The following is a 23,105-nucleotide window of genomic DNA, read 5'->3' as shown; positions in this document are numbered from 1 at the left end:
AAAACCCCTTGGCTTGATTTGATGCAAGAATAAAGCCATACACAAGCTTAGGTTTCTGCTTGCTGACAAGGACAAAAACATGAGAAGAATATGGGGAAAGAGTGTGGAGAGTGGGTGGGAAATGAAATCAAACACTCAACACCTGCCTAAATATTGATAAATACTGGACTGTAAAAGTCCTAAAACAAGAAAATCAGAGTTCAGAATACATTTTTGACAATATATAATCAATCTCTGTCTTTCCATCTCAGTTATAACTTGCATTTCTTTTTTTTACAAGTGCCATTAGATGAGTCACAACTGGAAAAGACTTTTATACAAAATTGTATATTCCTTGAATTGAGTGGCTGGCATGAAAAGCAGTAACTCCCATGCTGCTTTCGGTGACAAAAATGTCCAATTAAAACTGAAAAGGAGGGGAATTTAATACATTGGGAAATCTCTGCATAACTCTTATGTGCCAGACACAAAACTAACTAAATAAAATGCAAAAGACATGCTTTACTATTCGCATTCAGATTCATGAAGTTGAACTTACGTGTCCCCAGATAGCTGCCAAAGTGATGAATGCACATTTTATCACGCTAACATATGGGAATTACTTGTTTCAGACTGTGTTAGAAACATTACTGTCAGAGTTGCATTTCTTCCATTTGAATTAAAAGGAGCAGTGAGCTGAAAAAAAAAAAAAGTTTCTTAATCAGAGTCCTACAGGTTGAAGTAATGATTGTTTTTGAAACTTGAAGACATTTTAATGCTGCCAACAAGCGAGTCCACCAAGGAATTTATTTTCATCAGTACTTGCAAGATGTAAATTATGGGGTGAAAACAACTAAACTTGGGAAACAAACGTGGTGAGAAAGAGATTAGAGAGGAGAGCGAGAGCCTGGAGTGGGTCCAGTAAACTGCAGGGAGCAGGTAATGATACTGACGAGGAGGAAGAATTTGCCTGGAGAGATCGAGTGGAAGAATGGGAGTTGTGTTTCAAGACCCAGTCAAAACAAATATGGGCACCGACTGGTCTTGCCAAGGGTTTGGCAAACAAGCAGACCATGCAATGCAAGCCCGGGCACTCATCTCAGTGCCCATCATCTCCGTCAATGATTCCCAGCTTGAATCTCATTGATTAGTCAACCATCCTCAGACAAACCTCAATGTAATTACAAGAGACAATCAATTCTGATATAAACCGGGCTCATCCAGCATTAGATCATCTTGAGTGTCTCTTAGGCTGACATGAGCAAGGAAGAGACAAAAATAAGAGAGGTTGAAGATTATAAGCACAAATAAAACAGTAACAAGAACAACAAGTTAGAAAAAAAAAGCATTTTAACCAGAAGAAAGCTCTGGCAGAAGATTGGTCAAAATAGAGCAACCATCTGCCTGGATCTTTTGAGGAGTTATAAAAGTAGGGAAAGAAAACAACAGTATTATATTGCCTGAACTCATTAAATAATCAACTTGCTTGACATCTCCATGTAGTGCCTGTTGTGACTTTGAGCGTCTCGCCGACAAAATGATCTCTCACTGCCTGTTTGTCGGGATGAGTGGTGGGAAATTGCACAGTGGGACTTTGCATGTCAGAGGAGGACAAACACGAAGAGGGTGTGTAGATAGGCAGGACCATGGAGACTCCATCATCCAGCCAACCTGTGCTCTGATGTACATGACCCAGCCTGGCTCAGGCGGGGTTGACCAGCATGTCTAATTCCAGATCAGGAGACAGGACGCAGGCAACAAACAGAAAGGTTTCAGAGAGCATTTCTGTCTGTGTGTTTCGGGCCACAGCATCATAGAAATGTTCTTTTCTGTAGTTATGACACCGCCAGAGAAATGTAACACCTGAAGTTTGTGAGTTTTCAGGGTCAAAGCAAAAAAACACGCTAAGAAAAAGTCTACCTTTGTCTGTTTGGCATCCGTTTGCTGATTGTATACTTGGGAACTTTTGGGTAGAGTCATAGTACAAAAGCTTTCTGTTTGGCCGTATTTACTTCATTTCGTTAGCTCTAACAAGCATGCTTTTGTTGGACTATTATTACAGCATGTCAACTCATACAAATAGAGCTGTCTTAGCTCACACATTATTGGAAGTCTACACCAATGTTGTTTGTTGTCATGATCCATATTTGAAAAGCCTGCACACACCGAGGCCCAGTGATCAAATCATTGTGCGTTCCTGGGGCGGCTCCCAGAATTCGGTTGATTGCTCGCAAGCTGCGGGATTTCTGTAGTGTAGTGCCTAATTTTCTCTGTGACCCTCAAGCCAAAGTAGGGAGCTCGAGAGACCACTTGAAACCCCAACTAGCTGTGGACCTTGGACAAAAGCAACCTACAAAAGGTCAAGAGTCTAAATAGAAGATGGAAGGGTCAGAAATCCGATACGACACAGGAGGGAAGACTGGGGTCCAAGGAAAGTGGAAGGTTAGTGATGCAGATCTGCAGTGCATCACAGTTTCCTCAATTTAGATTCAAAAAAAAAAAAAAAAAAAAAGAATGGAGTACCCAGCCAGTTTCCATTCACTCGCTTCCACAGCTGTATGTTGCACAAGCTAGTTTTCGAGACGAAATGTGTCACTGCGCGAGGGTTTTACAAAAGCGGTTATTTGTGTTGACTTAAGAATGATTTCAGTGGGGACGCACAAGTAAATGAAAGCCTATAGGTTCCCCCTGACAAATAACAGAGTTCTGTTTATTGAAGGAAAGAAAAACCAGTCCCACCGTGCTCTGCTGTACTATGACAAGCACATTGCTGTTAATACGCGGTCATGTTCTGCAACCTCAGTACAAGTCATGGATGTGAGCCAAAAGTGAACAGAAATAATCTGGTCTCAATCTCTGCACTGAGCCATGTCGCTCGCTCTCCTCCGGGGTCAGTTTAGGTAAGGCAATGCTCCGTTTCAGAACCAGAAGAATACAACAGACAATAATCCAAACAGTTTTTACAGCTTGCAGGCTGTTTTCGTTGCTCCTGCTGTCCGTGTTTTTGCCACTCTATTCATTTCAATCTCACTCTTTCTGAATCGGTATGAGGACACCGAGTGTCCCAGGAGTCTGAGGAGTTTTCCTGACTGCACTAGAGGTGTTAATAGCAGAAACCAGAAGAAGCTAAACAAGTGAATGAGTGTTTGCTTCTTTCCTTCTCTGCTTCTCTCCCTTTCTTTCTACGTTGTGAACCAGCTGGGCCTGGTGAAGGGCTTAATTTAAGAAAGCAAAGAATTTCATGGCAGATGTCCACTGGAGCTGAAGGCAGACGCGAGGAGAGCAGACTTCGGGGCTAAAGCTCTGGAATGCTCACTAAACTTTGGGGGCTTGTTTCTCATCGTATTCTTCATTTGAGCTCATGTTTAATCAGGAAAGCATTATAAGAACAAATGTTTGTTTACCGAAAAGCCAGAGGAGGGTATTTTAACTATTACTTTTTAATGATGTTTTCCTGAGCAGTGCTCGTGTGCAAAAATCACATGGGAGAAGGTAGGGAAACTGCAGAAGGCAAAGAGGGACGTTGAAGTAGCACTATGCTGCCATTTTCAGTTACATGATGGAAAGCTTTATGAAGGTGCACTTCTTCAATGCCACCCTGGAGGTTGACAGAATCGATATTTCTCTGTGTGTGGTAGGCCGATGCTATTCCCCGGCTGTGGTCCCAGAGAGACTTTCACTTTGAAAGCGAAGCTCATCATTATCTCCTTCACTGTCATGACACCAGATTTTTAATGGTATCAAATTAACACACTGTTCCTCCTCCAAGTTGATGGATATATTACATTCTTACAAGGTGACGCAGAAAAAGTTGGATGAGAGCACAATGATGTGAGGTGCTGCAGTGATTCCAGATCGCGTGAGACAAGTGGACACTTTGAAGGCCCCCTACCCCCATATCTCATGTGACCTGCGATGCTCTGTGTCACTTCGGGGTTCGGTGTTGCCGTCAGTCTCAGACACCGGGATGAGAGAAGCAGCTCGTCACATGTTGGACTAATTAAGTATTCACACAGACACACCATTATGCACAAACCCATTCCCTGGCTGGCTCGTGTGAGCCAGTCGACTCTGGCGGCAAGCCTTTTATCGTTTTTGATTTATTTTTCCATGGAATCAGGACAGGTCCCAAAGCCCAAACCTCACTTTATTGCCAAATGACCCCAAGTGCAAAACTGTGAAGCTCACTAATAAACAGGGAAAGGTTTGAGTTTGCCTCATTCTTTTACATCTTAACAGCTTCCAGATCAAAAATTAATGTAACAAACATTACTTTATCAGGGTCCCTCATGAGCTACACAGTATGGGTGGCCATTGTGTGCTTTTATTGGGGGTGATTGGAATCATACTAAACAATGGTTTAATAAGGTTGCTGCAATTTGCAACATTGGCAAACCATTGCAAGTCTCACTGATCAACTTCAACATCAGAAGACAAGGAGCCTTTTTATAAGAACATTTACAAGAGATCCACATGCACATAATGTGTACAAGTTATAATTGCACATTAGGTGAATCACAATTACAGTGATCGTGCAATAAAAGTCTACAATACCCAGAGGCATCTGTGGTTGTCTGACTTCTCCACCATGGGTCCTTGAGAGTCTCTCACCTTCACAAACACATGCTTTATTTCAAACACGTCTGTGCAGAGACCATCGTTTCCATCTTTTCATTCAAAGCCTATTCATTTGTACACCGGGCGCTCCACCATAACCATTACGTCTCTGATGTCATTGTTTATGCAACCAGTCATACAGAGCTGAACACGCTATGCTATAAGCTTTCAAGTTGACCTAACATTTGTCCCCCTGCAAGAGTTGGGAGCTGCTATTCTATTTTGTTTCTCCACTTCTGCAGGAATTTCACAGTTGCTCTGCCAACACTGAGCCCCTGGATATGTCTGCCGAGTATCCCTCACCCGGCGCTCATACCACTGCCCATTTTGACTTGGCACAGAAACTCACACCGTCTGTACTGTAAAACCATGCAGATCAGGCAGAAACACACCACACAGTTACATGTGGAGAGAGAATAAGGTTCTGAAAAGCTGTTCATTTTTGATCAGTGTGCCCCATGTGCAGGAGAATCTAATTGTGCAAATTAGATGGTACAGTAAAGAAAAAAGAAGGTTAACAAATGCAGCCTGTGGCCATGGTATGTAAAGTTGGACAAGTGTGCTTCCTCTCCCAGATGGTCCACATATGCATCCTAGCTGCCATTCCACTGAATACCTCCCTGACGTCTCAGGGCTGAAAAAAAAAAAAAAGAGTTTGGTGTTCGACAGGTCGGACCAACTCAAAACATGCAAATTAAATGCTGACGTTAAATTCGCTGTATCACCCTCAAAATAACTTTCCAAGTTCCCTTGTCATTGCAAAATTATGGCAAATGCAAAGCCATTACACTATGACGAATAAATGGGATACTCTACAAAGGAAAACCAGACAGATCGTTTATGTCATCGACAACAGAATGGCCACAAGTATACAGAAGAAATGCTTCATGAAATAATGCATTGTGATATCTCTGAGGCCTGAAGAGCCAGAGCTTGAAGTATTTTATCATCAAACTACATTAACCCTGGCCTGATAAGTACTGAGAACACCAAGAGAGACATTTTACTGAGGTGAGATAATTTAATGTGACTCACATCTTTTCAAAATACAAATATATTCATGAAAGATTAAAATTGATTGGGGAATAAAAGTTTTACTCAAAAAGTTGATGCAACAATACATTTTTAGTGGATGACACCTTTTGCAGTTTATACTGCAGTTTACTTGTGTTATTAAAGCTACATCCCAGTTAAAAGAAATGTTTTAATGTCCAACAAACATGGATAATTAAATATGTAAACATGTGACTGGTCACCTCATCTATTCAGCAGGAGGACAATAGGCAGACTTGTGTATAAAATAATCTATAAAGGCACCACAAGAAAGGCGGTTTGAGCACGTTGAAGGATTTCCATACTAACACTGATGATAGAATGATTTTGGAAAAGGTGGGGATATTAGTCAAAGTGAAATTACTGTGTGGGAGGAAACAATCAGGATAGTGTGTGACCGATAACACACCAATAAAAGCCAATCTTATCAGCTCTTACTCAGATATCTCTTTAATTCTTAAGCTCAATTACTGAAAATATTAAAGACTGGAACCACGTCAGCTAGTGACATCAACTGAGAAGAATGTTTGAGGGTGAAACAAGATATATTACATGAGCTGATTGTGGGAGTAACATGGGTCTGATATCAAAAATCTCCTCTCAAGACAGTTCAGGTTCCAGATTTTCAAGCCCTTGATATCATTTCTTTATCTAACGGAGATCAAAGAGACCGAAGGAATATAAATAAGTATTGTTTTTGTCTGAATAAGCAGGTGTGTCTGTGGAAGCGCTTGACTAAGCCCCGTATGGGACATATGAAGCAACGCCAGGATACATATCAGTGTTTATGTGCCTCAGCGTCTGTTTGTATGCACATGTGGTCTCTTTTAATTGAATACCGTTAGAACACAAACATCAATTTCATAGCAATAACTGACCCGTACAAAGAGATCCAAATACAGTTGAAGTGTAAAACTCACATTATACTGAGCTGCCAGACCCACGGACATCTGTGGTTCTATGAATTCACTAGCATGCGTCTTTTTCTCTCACCTTCATGAACATATTCCAGTACCTATGTGCTGAAAAGATATGTTTGTGTGCACACATGGTCACTATTGTAATTGTGTACATATGGGGATCGCAAACGTGTTTAGAAACCCCTATGGTTACGCACGTTCACATTCGGATACGTGGAGTCTCTCACAGCTCAGCGGACAGGTCTGAGCTGCAGTAATGAAAAGCACATGTCCTCCAGGAGACTAAACTTTCTCTGTCTTCTAAACCCTTTCATCCTCACCTCGATCTATCAGACGGCTTACACTTAGAAATATATGCACACTTCTTGTCCATAAGCACCTGCTTAGGCAGCCTTCAGTGCGTGTGGGTGAAAGATAATCTATGTCTGACATATACACGACATATTCGTGAAAGTTATTGTTCCTCCTTTACTCCTTTGTCATTTGTTTCCCTGCCGACTGCTCACTCTTCCTCTTGTAAAGCAGACAAGTCCAGATGTTGGAACAATCCGGAGGATGTGAACCTGAAAAGAGCCAGTAGTACTGATGGGAAATGTGTCTTTAAAGCCAGAAATATTTGATGCCAAACAGAGCCAAGTTTGCAGGGTGAGAGTACCTGATTTGATCAATTTTACAACTTTTCTTCAGTGCAATGTTTGACCTTAAAATGGATTCAAATGATGGCCAGAGGCTGCAAACACTCAAACACATGGATGTATTTTCTGCAATCAACACCTATAAACTTGCTGTGAGGGGAGACTGCTGTCACAGCATGTCACGTGTGTCCAAATTGAAAAAGTCTGTAAGAGACAGCTCATAGAAACGTGTGTCGAAGTGTTGGAAATGTGTCTGCGCTTGCCAATGTAATCCATCATCATTAATTATATAGACTGTGAAATTTCCAGGCGAGTGCATAACTGTTGGGACTTAATTCGCCATAGTTAGCATAATGTTTTTAGTGGCATTTAGGAGCCCCGTAAGGTTGACGTAAGAAGTGAAGAGAATATGCACTCGGACGCCAGTTCATTTTGTGGACTTATCTAAAAAGATTTCACGCCAGTACAATTGCCAGTAAATAGCTCTGTAATAAATCTTTCTTTCCCAGGGGTCATTCTGCAGGTCGCAGGTTGTAGTGCTCAGGTATATTGCACTGTAATTATATCATAACATTCAGCTTAGGAGGAGACTCATTTTCATCATTCTCTCTTCAGGGCTGGGAGCTAGGAGATGCACTGCTGAAATCCAGTATATTAAACAAAAAGAAGCTACGCCTGTTGTCTACTTGTCTTTTGATGACCAAGCTTCTGAGATAATCTCGCTTTACACGGCTACAATAAGAAGCTATTGGAAAGTGGGTAGTTTGTTGTGAAGCCAAATCAAGGGAAGCAATATAAACTACGAGCCAAATTTCTGTTTCCAATATTAATCTTGAGAACATCAGTGATAGAAGTTATATTATAATTCATTTATTTACTGCCTGCTTCAAATCTTACTTGCTCAGTTGCTCACAATGATCATGGCATGTATATCCATTACTCTCAAACTGATGAGGCATTGCTCTTGTCTGTTTCAGATGGTGTTTGAAATGGAAGACGGACATCATGATGTCCATCAACTTCACTCTGCGATGATGAAGAGAAAACTGGCAAACAAGGCACCGACATGGCCATTTGCAAACCTAAAACAGACCAGAATGAAACTCCAATAGCACAGGAAACAGTAACCTCCATGGTTTTCGTTAACTTCCTACACACTGCCTGATATTGACAAGGAGCTAGTCAACGAAGGCCAAGTTCTGGCAGTGGTCACACGAATCCACCTTCGCTTTAAGGAAGACAGGAAATGAAAAAAGTGTCCAACAGCTGCTCATACGGAGAGAGTTCCTCTTTCCAGCTTTCAGTGTATTGTCAAAGCTGGATGCTGACAGGCTTTACAATTAGTGTAACATTTACAAGGTCTTGCATGAGCTACGCTGCAATTCACTGCAGTCACGCTACTTACATAGCAGGCTGCTGTTCTCCATTACTGGCCAGGCAAGGTGCATATCTGAGAAATGCAGTGTCTCTACTCCACTTGCTTAGCGGCTCCTTGTTAGCAAATGAATATGAAATAATGCAGATTATTAAAGTAATGTGTTCTTTTTATGCATATCCCACATCATTTTCAATGGCATGTCCGAGAAGTAATGGACCCAAGCTCCTGTTGTGTGAGGTACATTTGGATATCAAAGTATAATTCATACAATGAAATGTTAATAAAAGGCATTCATTTCCAGATTTGAAACATTTATGGGCAACTTGCAGTATTTTAGCTGGAGGAGGAGGCATTGATGAAAACCAGCTTTTAGAGATTACCGGACTGCCATGAAGGGGAACATACAACAGCTCCTATATGAATCTGTAAAGCCTTAGTTGACCGAAAGGTAATTACTTTGCTTTTTTTCTACATAGCAAAGATTAATCTGGATTAGGGAAGGGAATACCAAGACAAAAAAAACTCAACCAAAAAATAACAACAACCCATATTCGCTTCCCTTTTTCTCACTGACTTAATTTCTGCCATGCATACCTGTTCAGATAGAGGAGCAAACAAAAGCTGGGGCAGTATTTCCTGAGCAACTCTCTGCTGTTCCTTGCCAAAGTCAACTTCCACCAAATACTGGATATTAGGTCATTTACACAAAATGGCTCTCCAGTAACTCTTGTCAGAGGGTGGGGGTGTGGCACTCCGGAGGGACCCTTCTGTAGCCCACTCAGTGTGTTATCAGCATTATAAGACGATTGCTTGGTTCCTTATCTCTCTAAACACAGAGGTAGACTGAGATTGTATCAGCCGTGCTTAGGGAAATTAAATGATGGCTAAACATTGCTCGAGCAGCAGACTAAAATACGGCGAAGGAAAATATTTACTGTACAGTATCGGAGAGAAGGGCCGTGGTAGATTCCAACACGGAGGTTTCCAGATATTGTAAGGGTCTCGCATTACAATAACATTAATCAGTGCTCTGGCACCATTGTTTAGCAGGCGCTGATGGCTGTTTGCACTCTGCCAATCATCACTCCCTCACACGCCTAATACTGCAGAGGTGCACAGCGGGTGGAATCTCTGTTCGGTCCCACCCAGTCAGGACATCCTAAACAGCTGTCAAGCCTGTGTAAACTAACACAAATACCCCCCCCAAAAAAACACAGGTGATAAGAAAAACTCAGTGACAACCAATCAGAAAGACTCTCGAGCAACTGGGCTGCATCTGCCTGCTCTGGTGGTGTGTGAACAAAAAGCAGTACATACATTAATCTACTTTATCAAAACTTCAACAATAAGCTGTGTTTCCTTCCTCTCAAGGCACTCCAACTCTATGTGTCATGCAAAGGAATTTTCCATGTTGTGAAATGGCATTTTAATATTGCTTCACTATGACCTGAGCAACAGCACAGGCTTGTAGCTACAATTTTAAAAAACTGCATAAACTTACTTAAAGTGTTATTTTCAACAGCATTGTCATCATAGTGGTATATACATTAGTTACAGCACTTGCCATTTAACACGGTAGCATTCATAAATATAACAACATACCTGGTTTGGGAGCCTTTCCACCTTGGCCTGTTGGATGAAGACAAGCAAAGTGTGATTATATCAAAAACATTTCTTTCGTCTTTTTTTTTTAATTCGGGAGCCAAATTCTATATTTCCTTGTCAATTTTTTAAGACAGCAGATGCTTGTTGCAGATAGCAACAAGTATCTTAAAATCAACCCTTCGTCTTTCTGGTTAAAAGTTGCTCTTTTCTGATATTATTGAAACACAATTTCTTTAAATTCATCTGTTTTATTTTGCAGATGCTTTTATCCAAAGTAACGTCTGAGAATACCTAACCTTTTAATTTGTGTTATACAAGGTCAAAAGTCAATGCTCTGACTCTGAATACAAACAACAGCAGTTCCTTGGGGCAGATGGAGGCTAACTGATTGGGCTAAATCTACTCTAAAGTGTCAGAGAAGTGCTTTTTGTTTTTCTATCTCCATACCTCCTGGTAGTGTTCCGACGCCCAGACCACCGGTCCCAACACCTCCCGGCACCAGACCACCTGCGCCTATACCTCGACCTCCATAGCCTCCAACTGCAGATTCAAGCAAGAAAAACATGGAATGAGAGTCAATATTTTTAATGGAGAAAGTATTGAGACAAACAAATTCCCTTTGACTGTAATTTCCAGAGAGAAGGCATCAAGTTTAATTAATTTACTTCCCACAGCTGCATCAGAGTTACTTGAATAATGAACAGTGGTGACCTCAGGGCAAGAGAATCGAACTCGGGATCTGGAGTTTGCATGTGTGAATCCCAAAGCGGACAGGTCACCACTGAGCAAGCACTGAGCCCCGCAATGTGGCTGCCCACTGTATCCTGCAGTTAAGAGGGGTTAATGCATAAAGGAATGCCCCCATGGGGGTTAATAACATATTATTGATTTAATAACAGTGGTGCTGTGTGTTTTTCCTTTTATACACTAGTATGCGTTGTTTCCTCTTCATGACCTATTTTGTTGACAAATGAGGTATAATGTATGTTATATTAACTGTACATTAGTGCCAGATCACATCTCAAGAAGCTATTTTGAATCTCTACTTTACATACTATAGGCTACCCTGAGGTCCATAATTATTCGAATTGTGCTTGAGACAGGCTCCATAATTATAGTAGCATTATTTGCTCGTGAATTCTAGACAATTCTGTGAAGATTTAATTACCTTATTGCTTTCTGAATGAAAATTGCAGCCAAATGTTGCTCAATGTACTGTAACACTGTAACCTCTTGGATGTTTTCTTCACTTGTCATTAAAAAAACTCAATAAAGTTTTCTATCCTTTCAGTGTGCAGGATAATGGTTTCACCTGCACATGAGTGATACACATTAAAGAAATCAAAACTGCATGTGTTTGCAACAGTTTATTTTAACAGGAGACAACTCTAACACTTCTCAAGGATGTGGCTCAGCCTTCGTCCAATGTCCAGTGGTTTAAAAGATGGACGAAGAGACGACAGGCAAATAACGAATCTTAAGGCCAACGAGGTTACCTAAACAGGATAGAGCTCAGTACATCTGGCTAAAAATACTTCAAAGAGCCAAACTTGTTCAGCAAATGGTGGATGAGGGTATGCCAGGACTGTGTTTGTGGCTGGTGACCTGCTGCTAAAGTCGTGTGTGGGTGTGTGTGTGTGAGAGAGAAAAAGAGAAAAAGAGAGCGAGAGAGCGAGAGAGCGAGAGAGAGAGATGAGAGTATCTGCTGTCCATGTGTGAAATGACAAACAGCAGACAGAATATCTGTGACGGAGCATCGGGGCCAATTGTGGCGACGTCCATGTGAACAAGTTGAAACCTGAGAAACCAACGCTACTTTGATGACAAAATCCCTGTCGTCAATGAAGTATTAATACATAAAACTACGCAGTAACAGCTTATCTAATTTCAACCATCCATCTCGCTGATATAACTGTACATGCATCAATTCGCCATAACCCAGATGCAAGTTTCACACCAAATATTTTTTATATTTATTGAGAAAAAAAATAATAAATCAGAAGTTTCTTCAACTCACCTGCAGCTTTCGCTGGTTTATAGCCCGCGGGGACTCCTCCAGCAGATCCTAGTGAAACAACAGTCAAGACAGACTATTGATTTATGGTGTGACTACATGTAAGATAATAGACCGTTTCTGGCTCAGTAATTCACCACACCATCTGAAAATCAGACTCGAGGAGAGTGTTGTGCAGCACAGATGAGCCGTTAACAAAATGTGTCTTTTACACAATATTAGCAAATACATATGGTTTCGCACATGCGCTTTCAATTTGACAGGATACTGGCTCGCCCACCCAAACGACTCCCAAACCCGGTAACAAAGGCAGCGTTTGGGAGTAGAAGAGAAGTTGGATTATGCCACAGAGGTCAACACAATCCGAGCCACACAAAGCAGCAAAACCTTTTAATCTTCTTGAATTCATTGTTTGTCTGTTAATCAAGCGTCTTTACAACATTCAGCTGTGTTATGCTGGTCTCCGTTCAATTTGACTTTTGCGACATGTGGGGAACATTCACAAGCCTGAAATGAAATCACTTATGAGAGATTTTAGGTTATTCTGTTATGTTTGAGAGCTCTTATGCAGCATGTCGTGTGTTGTTTAATAGCGTTTGCTGTACGGTAGTTTCATTTACCCCGCATAATGCAGGTAACTGTAAACAGACTTTGTTACGTGCAATAGTGTCGAAACACTTTTGATCAACTGTCCAGGCAGACGCTTTCTCACCGGGAAAAAATCCAGTTCCTGGTCCGGTGCCTCCTGGTCCAACCCCAGCACCAGCTGGTACGTACACACCTGGAACACACATCAGAAGGAGTGAAAAGGTGACGACCTCCATCAGCAACACATGTGACATGCACTGGAACTACATCCAACTAATTCACAAGCATCAATGTTGGTTTTTTGGGTTTCTTTTTTTTTTATTGCAAGAATTGTAACAGCATTGCTAAACAATGACCCCATTTACTAGGCAAACATTCCCAAACAAGTTCATCATCTGTGACCCAGACAGCAGGACTGACGTCTGTCCTTGGTATACACATCTGTCCCAGCTCACAGAAGTGATAGGGCGTACAATAAAACGTGAACATAGCAGCCCCGGCCAGGGTGGAAAAAGGAGGACCAAATCTGAATTGTTTTCACACTGATGAGGTACTGCATTTGGAGGCCTCCTTCTTGTAACACTGCAGACACCCCTAACCTCCACTCGCATCCCGCAAGCTTTATTTCCTGCCAGATCTCTGGCTGACGAACTCCTGAGATGATCGTTCTGGATCTCAGACATGGAGGCCTCATGAGAGCAAGAAACAACAACACGACAAAAAGAAAGGAAGTAAAAAAAATATATAAATACTGCTGTTGTTCTGGGATAACTAATGGCTCAACCTAACAAGCCCACTGAGCTAAGGCTAAAGAAGTTAGATTTTTGAGAGCGAAACCTGGCCTTTGTCTCAAAAATACAATACAAAAGAGAATATAGTGATTATGTATAATAGCTCTTACATGCGTTGAGAGGCCAAGTAATCTAAACCACATGTCAAACACATTCATTAAATCTCAGTTCTGTCAATCAAATTATCGGTATTACTGTATAAAATAGCTGAATAAAAATTCAGAGCACACACAGACACACTGAAAGTACCAAAAAGCAAAGGTCTAAGAAGTCTATAGAGTATGACGACATGCTGCGGCACAGGGATTAATGTTTTGAGTGTTTATTGACCAAACTCTGACTGATTGAATGGATTTAAGGGAAAATAATTTCTAAAAAGATTCAAAAAGTATAAGAAGAACAATTGCATATTGACTGTGAAGGTATTATAACATACATGCAATACTTGGATTATTTAAGATTAAAAAGTATTGATACAACTGTGAAAGGTTTTAAATCTGCTGAAACGTCAGTGTCTTTATATCAAACGCGTAAAAACAGCTTAGATCCTTGAAAGCTACACAAAATGATAATAAATTCAATACTGAATCTTTATTTTACCACAATGTTCCATAGAGACAAAGTCTCTTTTTGAAGGGAGGCATGTCTAAAAGCCACACTGGTACAGTATAAAATGAATAATAAAGAAAGATGAAAATATCTTAAAAGCATACTGTGGAAAAAAAGTTCTAAATCTAGTCTTCTAATGTTGAATAAGATACTTGTTTTCAGCTGCAGTGTAAATGGGATAAAACACAACTCCATAGACAGAGGTGTTGAATGTCTCGAAACTCAACTGGAACGTAAGAAAGCTGCACAACGGTAAAACGGCTTAATTATTTAGAAATTAGTGTTTTCATCCTACACGTCTCTATTGGTTTGCCTATTGGCATAGACCTCAGGTGCATGGAGCACATGAAGGCCGACTGATTGTTCTCAAATCTACTCATAGACTTTAAAATCAAAAGGAGGATTTCCTGTCTCCGCATTGCAAGTGAAGCAAAGAGGGACGTTGTGGCTGCTCCACTTTTCCTTTTGCTGAGAGTCCAATCATGCTACTGTACCACATTCACTGAGTGCATCAGGTTCACTTGGAAAAGGCATCCAAATAAGGTCCACACTGAGACCCCCTGCCATGTGACCGCACCTCACGCAATACCTTTCAAGACCTCTTCGAGATTGTTTTAATCATTGTCACCCAGCGTCAGTATTCCTGGTGAACGCAGCCGGTTCATGGGACGATGCTTGGATGTGAGTGCAGGACGAGACTGACATGCAGGGGAGGATTTATTTCACTGTTGACTCAAGTAAGAGTTTGTCCAGAGTGATTTGTGCTAGAACATTGTGTGCAGAAACAAAAACATAAGAAGAGAAAGAAGAGACCCAATATATCTATTACTAGTCAGGCTCATGGTACAGATCTTGCATAATAACTTTGTGAAAAACGAATTAGGTGATGTTATTTTCATTAGCGCATATTGAATTTACATTAAGATCTTTCTTTTATCATTGCCAACCAAACAGCCTAAACGTAGTATATTTTTTACCTGTCCAGCTACTGTGAATAGCATGAAAATGGTGTATATATATACTTGCAGGAATCCTGACAATAGATTTATTTCATTATTTTTCCAAATGCGAGCCAACTGTTGGACTGCAGATGGATGGGTTGTCAGTAAAGCAGGAGCTAGAGGAAGTCATGAGTGTATGTAAGCCTCAAGGTCTGGGAGCGCAGCTCTGACATTTCCTGCAGTGTTTTGTATATCAATCATTAGGAAATTACCAGTGTAGCCTAAGGAAAAACTTTTAAATTGTAATATTGTAGCGCCAGTGAGTGCAGTTGTGGATATCTCAACGTAATAATGATTCAGTTAGTCAGGAGTGGTGATGCCTGAGAGGACAAGTCTTTTCTTTTTGTGTCCAAGTACTTTGACGGTAATTGGTGATTCTAATTTATCCCCGGTTTGAGTGCGTGTGATTGCCTGTATTTGTTCCGTGATGGACTGGGATCGGCTCCAAGCACCTTATAACCCTAAGTTGGATAAAGCAGTATATAAAATGGATCGATCAAAGGACTGCAGACACGAGATGAAAATCTGGTAACCACTTCGCACTTAAAAAAAATCAGTTTAACATCTGTCAAAGTAACGAAGGTGTGAACAAATTTCCAAAATTGAATCTCCAAAGGATTTAAACTTGTATTTAGACAACAAAGAAGAACAATGTGCGAAAAGAACTGGGTCTAAGACAAAAAAAAAAATCATGTTCAAATAAAAAACATGTGTTTTGGTTCCTTCAATCACTTTGTTTTGAATTTTGATAAAATGACATAGTTCAATAGACGCAAGCGAACAAGAGGGAACGACTGCACCAATCCAACTCCTCGTATGTTCAGTTTTAAATAATGTTGGGTTTGCCTGAAAGTAAAAACTGACATTTTTATTAGCTGTTAAGCTGGCGAGGCCATTCTTTTGATTTCATGTATAAGCATCACACTGACGATAAAGACTGCAAATCGGAATTTATAGTACAAAAGGACATTTTATGTTGGTTTAGACAAAACAGCTTCAGGGGGATTTGGGTTATTGCACTCCAAAATCATGGCTGAATAATTTATTGGCGAGAAAACTGTACATCAGATGTTGTTTTATTAAATTAAGCTCGAACCAATGATGTGGGGGTTTCCGTAGTACCTCCCATAAGTAATGGCAGTTCCTATCATTTCTCTGAGTGATTAGAAAGGGCTTCGATTTACTCCACTTGCAACAAGATGTTGAGTAATGTGACATTTCTTTGACCCGTCGCTGTGGTTGTTTAATAAATTGGGCTTTGGACTTGACTTTACAATTTGTCTAATGCTCAGGCATGCAAAACAAACTCATGTGAGTACGTACACAACACTCACACATGGAAGCTCACAAAACAGTGATGGTATTTCCTACACAAGGATGATTCATGGTTACAGGACACTGTTAGGTAAGTACTCAAGTCCAGAGGAAAAACTACTCTGTAATGTTTTTACAGGACTTTATCAACCTCATATTTACACAACTCTGCACCACTTTTTCCATCACTTTCGATGAAGTTATAAAGAAAAAAAAAGAAAATTGTTTGGAGAACTAACAATGGGGTTCATGTGCATCCAAAACCGCCATCCCAGAAGGGAAGGTTTGGTTCGTTCTCTACGGAAAGCTCCTCTGCTGCAGCCAGAGCAACAGGGCAGTAAAGCAAACACTGTGGTTCCTGGCACCCTGACGTCTCCCGTTATCAGACATGTGACAGCTGGCCTATCATCAGTCACGTCTTGCATTGTCTTTTTTCCACAGTCTGCTGGAGGGAGGTGGAGTGAAATGTCAAAAGCATCTATATAAACGGAAAAAATCCATCTTATCCTCACGTCGCTTGATTTAATTTTTTTTTTTAACCTTTCTACACTTGCCCAACCTGATCTCAGCGTCACTTCCAAGAAACAAATCATCAGGAGAGTTTTTGTAAACTCATCAAAGCGCATTCAAATCCTGTCATGGTTCACTTTTCTGCATCTTGTGTGAAGCTCTTCCACTGGAAGCTGACAGGGGATCATTATGAGATTAGGAAATCTGAAACCTTTGAAATTTTAAAAAATATGTCTTGAAACAGCTGTGGGCTCTCCTGTATGAGAGTTGAACATAACTGTGGTTGAAGATTACCATCGACCAAGTGAACTCACTACGAGGTCGCACTACAGTTCATGTTGTGACTCGAGCCCAGAAACTGATTCATGTGATCATACATGCAGTAGACAGACGTAAAGGCACCAACAAATTCACTGTTTGTCACTTAGAACAATTGTACACTGTGTTTACTCATTTAAAATAATGTTATTATTCATTCTAGTTACTATATACTACTTATCTGTATGGAGCAAGGCTAATGTTAATGCTAATGCAAAGAAACGTTTCCAAACTTTTAACGTTCATTTCGGAAAAGAAAACTTTTTTTTGTGGCATCTGAAGGAACAAACAATGTTAGTGGACTGTGTCAGCTGAATCATGGCTGATAGTCTGTACACAATTTGAAGAAGGTTTGTGTCATTAAAGCGATATTTGTTTAGGATAAACGCCATTACATACTGCGGTTTAGCGGCCGCACTGAGAGAACAGACACAACAGAGTGAGAATCGTAAACCAGATTTATGAACAGATTTTCATGTTGGTTTTGTCTGACAAGTGTAAAATCTGTGATTTATGTGCAGAGAACAAAATCTTCAGAGTCTATCCCCGATGCAGACCGTGTTAAAATGGACTTGAGCACTTCTTGGAATCTGACAATGAGCCATGCGCTGGTGGTGCTTTTTAAGATGCGCATGATTAAACTGATGTCATCAGTTGATTATCACTTTGAGACTTACATTAGAATTAATGCTCACACTGTAATGTTTATAAACTGCAGTGGCAGAAGAAGAAGAATTCCTCACAGGAGTCATTTCAGATTTCTGGCCGGGCGAACCTGCTCCCAGCAGCTCCCAGCCTGGTGAGGGTTTCTTACAGAGTGGCGAGAATGAATCATCTGACTTAATGTGCTTCTTTGTTGAACGCCTGGCACTGGTTACCTGCAGACCAAACATCTGACTGGGAGATGCTGGGTCTGACATTTGAAGACCAAGACTTACATGCTGGTATTTGTTGCTCGAGGTGTTAATAAAAACAGTGATGCGGTGAGGCACCGACTCTAGAAAAGCCATTTTTAAGGTCGTTTGTAATACATTTTTAATTTTCATTGGTCTTTATGCAAGCAGGGCACAATATAAAACAGCAGTGACGGTATGATATTACCTTTACTCATAAATGGAAAGTACTCAGAAATGACCCTGACGGTAAAGCAGACTGACTGATTGCATCTGCACTTCCTTGTTTCATTGTGGTATGTCAGATCAGCAGGAATAAATATCCTGCAGAGCATTGCCTCATTATTATGAGAAAATACTTTCTCATAATACTGAGAAACAGCTCAGAAATACATTTCCTTGCAGTGGCAGTTCTATGCTTCCATCGTAACCTCACTTCATGTGTCTGATTTGAAAAACAAAAAATGTTTTAACAATAAAGTTACTGAAATGAAAAACAAAAAACAAACAAACAGAAATGACATCTGTAGCAATAGCAGGACACAACTATTTGAATTTAATTGATATGTAACTGCTTTTCACTCGTGACAGGACTCGAGACGACACATGGTCGTGGATTGGAAATCCATGCAAATCATGATAGAACTGCTTTGCTAAAATCACATTTTCAAAGGTATGCGGTTGCTAAATAAAATTAATGTGTTGTGCAAGAGAGAAAAGAAGTGTGAGTGTTGAAACAATTATTCATCACAGCTCTGCTATGATTTTGAAAATGGTTTAAACAGTTGTTAGAGTAAAATTAGTTTTGGAACATGTTTGTAACTTGCCAAGGACCTTGCAAAGACTGACTCCCCTTCAAGAGAAAATGTTGTCATATGGACAAGCTTAAGTCTCAGTTTAAGACAAGTTGAATTTTCTCAAACACTTCCACAAGATTTGTAAGATACAAGGATAACTGTTTTTTTTTTTTTTTTTATCTTTAACAGTAACAACCGTTGTTTAAGCTGGTGCTCCGACTCAAATTGTACTAAATGAAGTCACTTCAGTGCAAATTACATCTAACTGCTCAACATCAACACATTAAAATGCTTTTGTAGATCCAGACCAAGCTGAAGAAAACTACACCCAAAGGAACATCTGCATCTTATTCAGACAGTACTTCAAAAAGTTTAATAGCGTTGTAGATTTTATTTTTTTATTTTTTCTGCTTTGATTCTTATATGTCACATTAATCCAGTATACTGCAGTTGGCATTCAACCTTTTCAAAAGAGGGAATTGAGCCAACGGGGTGCTTACAGCACAAGCTACCACTAAAGAGAGAAGCACCACTTGTTTGGATTCTCAAGAAAATTCTAACATCAACACCGGAGCATTGCTGAAATTCATGAGTAGTGTTGATCAATGCATGCTGTCTAATCTGCACTGATTTCACTGAACCCAGCCAAAAGTGAGGTGTCATTGATTAATGGTTTAAATTCCTCAGGGTTGATTCCAAGCCGTTGCCAAATGAAGCAACTAGCTTCTTGTATCACTAAAGAAAACATCACACAACCTCCCTAATGCTCTGGAGAAAGAACAAATGAGATCTGAGTCCAATTCAGGGTTGGTGGAAGGGCACCACGAACTGTGTCTACATATCTCCTGATACACCCTAAAGGTTTAAAGCCGTGACCTTGGATCTCAATTACGAACAAAATGTAAATGCCACTGAGCAGGAATTGTGACCGCAGGAAATTATTTTAATAAAACAGGCAACTCTATTGAGTATAGAGGTTCGATTGTCGAACGTAAAGTAAGTCTGCAACCATCAGCATGCATGGGAGACAACAAATATACCATAAATCCTCCACATGGTTAAAGAGTAGCCTGACAGTGGGAGTATTTATTAACAAACTCCTTTCCAGGTGTTTTTTTTATAACCGTTACTCAATTGCATTGGTTGACTGAAAGTATGCAGGCAGCTGCACAACGCCATCATAACTCAAGGGGTAAAATTCTTTAGCATAAGGGGCAAATGGGTGTTAATAAGGTTCATGTTACTCACATGTAATTTACACTCGAACCATGTCCACAAGGTTCGTCTCAGGTTTGTGCACATAGACAAATAAAACCTGTTTGAACTCCTCAAAAATTACAGTGTACAATGTCAAAGTTATCACTTGAGATCAAAGTTGCAGTACGAAGCCAAGGCTGATATGTGTTGGCTCCTTTGGCTGCTATATATTTTGCCTCAAAGCGTCTCACAATCTCACTTGAATCTAGATTGGCACAGAGAGTAAAAATGGCAGATGTGCTTTGATACAAGGGAGAGAAAATGATTTTAAATCACAGAATCGATGACCTGGCAAAGCCAGACGTCATTGTTACCATCAATGATCCAGAACTGAAACAGGGAAAAAATAAGAGTCTGAAAGGTCACTTGTAGACTGGTAGATGAGAAACATAAACAATAGTGACTTTGAGGCAAATAAATAACTCACGAAATGGAGAATACCTAGCTCCATATGCAAAACATGTTTTACAGTTGGGTGCTGAATGACTCGAGAGAACCTCAGCCAAGACACAGACACCGCGAACCAATCCAAGCAACACAGACGGAGGAGAAGAAGTAAACTCACTCGCTGAGTGATGGTGGGAGGAAAGGCATTTTCTCAACCTTTCTCCCTCTGTCTGAAGCAGATAAGGTGCAGCTTCAAGCTGCCGGAACATGTTCCTGCGGTCTGCACAAGGCTTTCTGGGTCTGTCCACCCAGAAGTTCATCAGGGATGAAATAAACTATGTTTTCTTTTCGTCTGTGAAGAAAGTCGGGCCAGCTGGAATACTCTCTTGCTGACAGTTTTCCAGAAAGGATCCACTGCAGTGGAAATATTACTGTGCATATATGAGCAAATAGAAGCTGGTTTTAATGAATGAAATGCATTTAAAATGCAGATGCACGGCAAATAAGTTTTTTTGTCATGCAAATTTAAAGTGCTCACATTGCAGGCAACATTATAAGGACATCAGTTTTTCTCAAACTGTCAACATTGCAAACTCCCGAGTCAGAGATATTAGGATCTATACGATTGGTAGACACATCCATCACTGTTTGAATAGGCATGTGTTATATGAATGACATTATGAACATATGATGCAAAGTGGTGAGATGAACTAAACCTTTTGAGAGATTGTGTAAAATTGCAAAAAGTCATTTTTAAGATAAAGTGAAACCAAAGAGAAAAGCATAAACAATTGCAATTGCAAATTTGCCAAAAGTAACATTAAATAAAACCACAACATATATAAATATTGCAACATAGTTACCAGATAAATATTGTTTATTTACTATGCAAAAAGTTTCATCTTAAACATACTCATTGATACCTCATAGCCAAAAAGCATCAACACATTTTTTTTTTTTTAAATTTTGAGGTTGTTTGATTTATTTATTTTTCTTTATGAGGGACAAAAACAATTGCATCAAAGATTGTGGCTCAGTTCATCTGCAGCACACACTTACCTCCTTGAAGAGAGGGCTGAATCAGTGCTAAAAGGAAGAGTCCACAGAAGCGCAACAGAATGTTTCTGTTAGCCATCTCGCTCCAAAATGCACCACCCCTCTACCGATCAGCTGGTTTTATTCTCTTCTATCTAATTACCCCCTAGCCGTAGTCTCAAAGAGTGGTGAAAAAAAAAAAAGAAAAAAGGAGGAAGATATGGGAGTCAATGTAATTAAGAGAGGGCAACGACTCTGGTTCAATGGATCACTTCGCTTTTTTTTCCCTTCTCTATGTCTGGTGTTGCTGTTTTTATTCTGGTCACTCTTGCCAACAGTACAGTCACTGCTGCCAGCAAGGAGGGAGAGAGAGAGAGAGAGGGAAAGAGACACACACATTCAGAGAGAGAGAGAGAGCAAGAGAGAGAGAGAGAGCGAGAGAGAGACCCCCTCCTAAACCAAAAGGGATTGAACTCTCTGCCAAGCATTTGCATGGATACCGTGCACACTTATCTGGAAAAGGCAAGAAAGAGACCGAGGAAGAGCAAATCGCATACCCAGATAATTACCTGCTCTTTTGTGTCTCTCATTTTCAACTCATTGCTTTTCAACACCAGCAGTAACACAAGTTCGAGCTGTTTCTCCTTCAGCGAGTCATCCAGAAAATTTGGACAAAGAGGAAAAATAAACACGGCAACTATCAAGCGCGTGTCCGCAAAGTACGCACAAGAACAAGGCAAAGCGGCGCTGGAGGGAGCAGTGCACTGTGCAAGACGATCCGTGTGAGGAGGGCAGTCACATGGTTCTGGTAAAGAAATAAGGAAAGCTGTCTGCATCACACAGAGATGACATCAAGCAACAAACCCAAGAAACATCAGGTCAATGGTGTGTGCAATCGTTCATCCTGTTCATCTGGATAATTGGTTTTGGAGGTCATGTAATAAAAGACAGAGCTATGGGTTGAGGGTTAAGCCTTGTAAGACCCACCTTCACACAACACACAATGTCTCCAAACCACATTTTCACAATCGCTCTTACCTACATGCCTTCAGCAGGAGCCGCAGAGTACAGCGAGACAAATCCTCCAATATCCCCCTAAAAAGTTGGTCCTTTATACAGTGATTGAACAGAACTTTCCTCTTTTTTATGATCAAATCTCAAAAATCGGTTTAACTTGACTGCTCGCTGATTGGCTGTTTTGCATTTTGCACCGGAGCTCTCACACTGACCATAAACACTCCAGACACCTGCGCATGGATTCATCTTGGTCCAATGTGTCCGACCGTCACCTGAGAGGCACCCCGCCGCTGACACGGCTGTCATTGTCCATCTTTGCGTGTTCTGCCTTGGGACACATATTTGGGATTTCAAGCGGTCGAGGCTGAGAAAATGTACTTTTTACTG

General features: G+C 40.5%; 1 protein-coding gene across 6 annotated transcripts in view; it reads right to left on the bottom strand.

Moving 5' to 3' along the window:
• Positions 1–22,049, bottom strand: part of elna (elastin a) — a 152,996-nt gene extending 130,947 nt beyond the window's left edge. For all 6 annotated transcript variants that reach the window (XM_080459435.1, XM_080459431.1, XM_080459430.1 and 3 more), the window contains exons 1-5: positions 21,726–22,049; positions 12,914–12,982; positions 12,205–12,252; positions 10,635–10,727; positions 10,185–10,211 (exon numbers count right to left, since the gene is read on the bottom strand). In XM_080459435.1, the coding sequence (XP_080315561.1) occupies positions 10,185–10,211; positions 10,635–10,727; positions 12,205–12,252; positions 12,914–12,982; positions 21,726–21,801 (313 nt within the window). In that variant the 5' untranslated portion in view covers positions 21,802–22,049. The remainder of the gene's footprint in view (positions 1–10,184; positions 10,212–10,634; positions 10,728–12,204; positions 12,253–12,913; positions 12,983–21,725) is intronic.
• Positions 22,050–23,105: the final 1,056 nt, after the last annotated feature.

Source organism: Lipophrys pholis (assembly GCF_963383615.2).
Source record: "Lipophrys pholis genome assembly, chromosome: 3".
Taxonomy (NCBI): domain Eukaryota; kingdom Metazoa; phylum Chordata; class Actinopteri; order Blenniiformes; family Blenniidae; genus Lipophrys; species Lipophrys pholis.
This window is presented reverse-complemented; position numbering and strand designations above follow the sequence as displayed.